This window comes from Capsicum annuum, chromosome 7 (genome assembly GCF_002878395.1).
Source record: "Capsicum annuum cultivar UCD-10X-F1 chromosome 7, UCD10Xv1.1, whole genome shotgun sequence".
NCBI classification, from domain to species: Eukaryota; Viridiplantae; Streptophyta; class Magnoliopsida; order Solanales; family Solanaceae; genus Capsicum; species Capsicum annuum.
In genome coordinates this window covers 9,562,492-9,565,618 of record NC_061117.1, presented here as the reverse complement: position 1 = coordinate 9,565,618, position 3,127 = coordinate 9,562,492, and the positions used below count along the sequence as shown (strand labels likewise).

The 3,127-nt window shown below is 29.3% G+C and overlaps 1 protein-coding gene across 1 annotated transcript; it reads left to right on the top strand.

Moving 5' to 3' along the window:
* Nucleotides 1-1,321: 1,321 nt before the first annotated feature.
* LOC107877042 lies at nucleotides 1,322-2,902 on the top strand. Its single transcript, XM_016723828.2, has 4 exons — nucleotides 1,322-1,600; nucleotides 1,723-1,807; nucleotides 2,277-2,350; nucleotides 2,474-2,902. Exons 1-4 carry the CDS (start codon nucleotides 1,517-1,519, stop codon nucleotides 2,666-2,668), a joined length of 438 nt encoding a protein of 145 aa, XP_016579314.1. The 5' UTR covers nucleotides 1,322-1,516; the 3' UTR covers nucleotides 2,669-2,902.
* The last annotated feature ends 225 nt before the right edge of the window (nucleotides 2,903-3,127 follow it).

Below are 3,127 nucleotides of genomic sequence, written 5' to 3'. Positions count from 1 at the left end.
TAATTAGAAATCTCGAGTTTGAATTATGAATATGGAGTCATTTTTGATAGGAGTGTTTTATCTCTCAAAAGTGAGACTTTCCAATGCGATTTCAAATAAATCGATCCATTCAAAAGTAGATACTGCACATCGAGTGAAAAAACTAAAATAATTGATGAATTGCCTTTCTCTTTTTTCTTTAGTAAATTTTTTGTGACCCAGAATAGTCTAGTTAATTTCAAATATTACATTACAAGTAGTTTAGTTGCATAATTGTGGAGAAATTAGTTAATCTCGTTACAAACCTTATTATTCAAACTTAGTCTAACCTTCACCATCTATGAGTAATTAAAAAAATGATTTAGTCTAATTAATACGTCCTTTACCCTTTGTCTTATGGTATATATGGTAGTGTTTTATTGAATACCAAACTACTTCATAAAAAAGAAAGTAAGACTTGCCACAAACTAATTTGGAACGTATAAAAAATATTTTTTTAGACCTTGTGATTTTTAGCATGGTATACCATTCCACCAATAAAAATGTCATTTTGAAAAGAAAAAAAAAGTATACGACTAGAAACTTCACAATATAAAAAGCATTTCTTTTGTCATATCATTTTTTTAAAAAAAGTGTTATATACTTATAATTGAGAATTCATAAATTTAAAACTATGAATTCACCTCTCCCCATAGGAAAAGTGATTAAGTTCTTTCTTTGATTTTAGGTAACCAAGCCAACAAGCCATAGACAACATATCCTTGAAAATGGGGGTATAGTTGTGGACATATTCTTAAAATAAAAAAAAAAGATAACTTTTTTGGACTTCCTTACAATATTTCCAAAGGTCTACTTGCTATCCCAGGGAAAAGTGATTAAGTTTTTTCTTTGATTTTAGGTAACCAAGCCAACAAGCCATAGACAACATATCCTTGAAAATGTGGGTATAGTTATGGACATATTCTAAAAAAAAAAAAAAAAAGATAACTTTTTTGAACTTCCTTACAATATTTTCAAAGTGTCTACTTGCTAGAAAATTGGTTCTTATGGGAGTTTACTCTCATGCAATACTTTCAAGAAAAATGTACTCTTTTTTTAACATGAAGACAATCTTGTCCCCTCATAACAATGATCTCAAAAGCATGTTAAGCTTTATCAAGACCCCCTTATTCATTCGTAGTGCCCACATTTCACTAAAGAAACAAAACATAGTAAAATTCAAAGTATATCAATTTAATCCCATGTCCCAAAAAGACATTTGTGGTCCCTAAGACCATTTGCTGTACCTTTTCTCTTTACATGTGTATGTGTGTATATATATTGAACCAAGAATCCAATTTGTATATCACTTGTCATTCCATATCTTATTATACAAACTCTTCTTGAAAGTTGAAGAAGAAACAAAAAGAAGTTAGCTTAATTCTTCTATTCCCAACTTTTTAGAGAATTCCAATTTTGTCAAAGTTCTTTTTGTTCGTTCTCTCATACATAGCAAGTCTAAAAATCTCTTTAGGTTTTAGCCTATTTTCTTGAAACAATGAAGCAATTTCTTTTACTTTCTCTTTTGCTTTTATCCACTTTAGTTCATGAAGCACAAGCAAGGAATATTCCCAAGTCAAAGGTTAGTATTATAATAATTCAAAATTATACTCATTTATCATGATCTTAGTATGGTTTAACTTTTTTGCTTACTTTGAAATTCAAAGTGCTAAAAGCTTAATGATGGTTTTTGTTTCGTAATAGGAAAATGCTTTGAAAGAAAGAAGTGATGAAGGAGGTTCTAAAGAAGTCAATATTCTTTGCAAAGATGGCCACTGTTCATCATCAGGTACTACAATGAAGAGAAGACTTTCGAAAGTACCCAAAAAAAGTCATCATTGGTTACCAAGTATCCATGAAGACTATTATGGACCTAGAGGACATAGGCCTAGACACCATTAACTTAATAAATTACTAGTCTAGTTACTCATTTTCTTTTTCATCTTTTTTTTACTAGTCCAATGTGTCTCAAACTCCGGTGAAGGCGCTTAACCACTAGAGCAACCAAGTTACTCACATTTTCCGTTTCTAGTTTCTTGAAATTCTTGAAATTAGTGGGATTTCAAAATAAGATTGAAGTCCTATGTGGTTCTCTTTCTGACATTTTTAACTTCTTGATGATGAATTATTTTGGGATATTATTAGTAAGGTATTAATGGAATTTGAATCATCAAAATGTCTAGTACTCAACTTTAATATATGTCTCGTTTTGGTTAGTTTATTGATCAAGTGGTTAATTATTCTTGTAATGTTTGCAGGAAGAAATAGAAAACTTATGACAAAAACAACCTCTACTATTAGTCCAATTACCTCAACTACTACTACAACAAAGGTTGGTTAATTTCCATCAAAAAAAAACAAGAATCAATACAAAAAATTCTTAAAAAATGTTTCAATAATTAAGTTTTTATTTTTGAAATTATACTTATATGGTTAATTTTATATATATCTACAGAATATCAAGAATGAAGGAAATAAAGCTCATGACACAACAACAATATCGAAAGATCAAACAAGTAGTGAAAATTTCTCTGTCAATTCATCACCAGAAACCGGTCACCGGAAAATATCCTCCGATCATCCCGACGTGCTAGATTTAGCCGGAATGGATTATTCTCCGGCCAAGAGAAAACCTCCAATTCACAATTAAGATATTAAATGAAGAACATTATTGGAAAAATATTTTTACGTACTTGAAAAAATATATTTGTAGTTGAAAAAATATATTTTAGTTGAAAAAAAAAAGAATATAATTGTAGCACTTTAATTAGTAAAAAAATATAAGAGTAGTGGAAACAGCATTCAGAAATGAAGCCCTTGTTTTAGGATTAGGAAGATTTTTGTACATAAAATATTGTCATTAGTTATATATTATTAGTTGATATATTATTGAGTCATTATTACTTTCATGAATGGCTAATGAAGTAGCCTGTTGTAGTTTGTAGCCTATAAAATAATAGTTGCAAAGTTGGTTATATAAATGTGTATCTTATAACATATGACCTTGAGGTGACTAATTTTATATTTATAATACGCGTCGCGGAGTATATGTGAGCTTAGTAGCGATGTATATATAGCAAAAATTTAATATTCTTTCAGAACAGACATA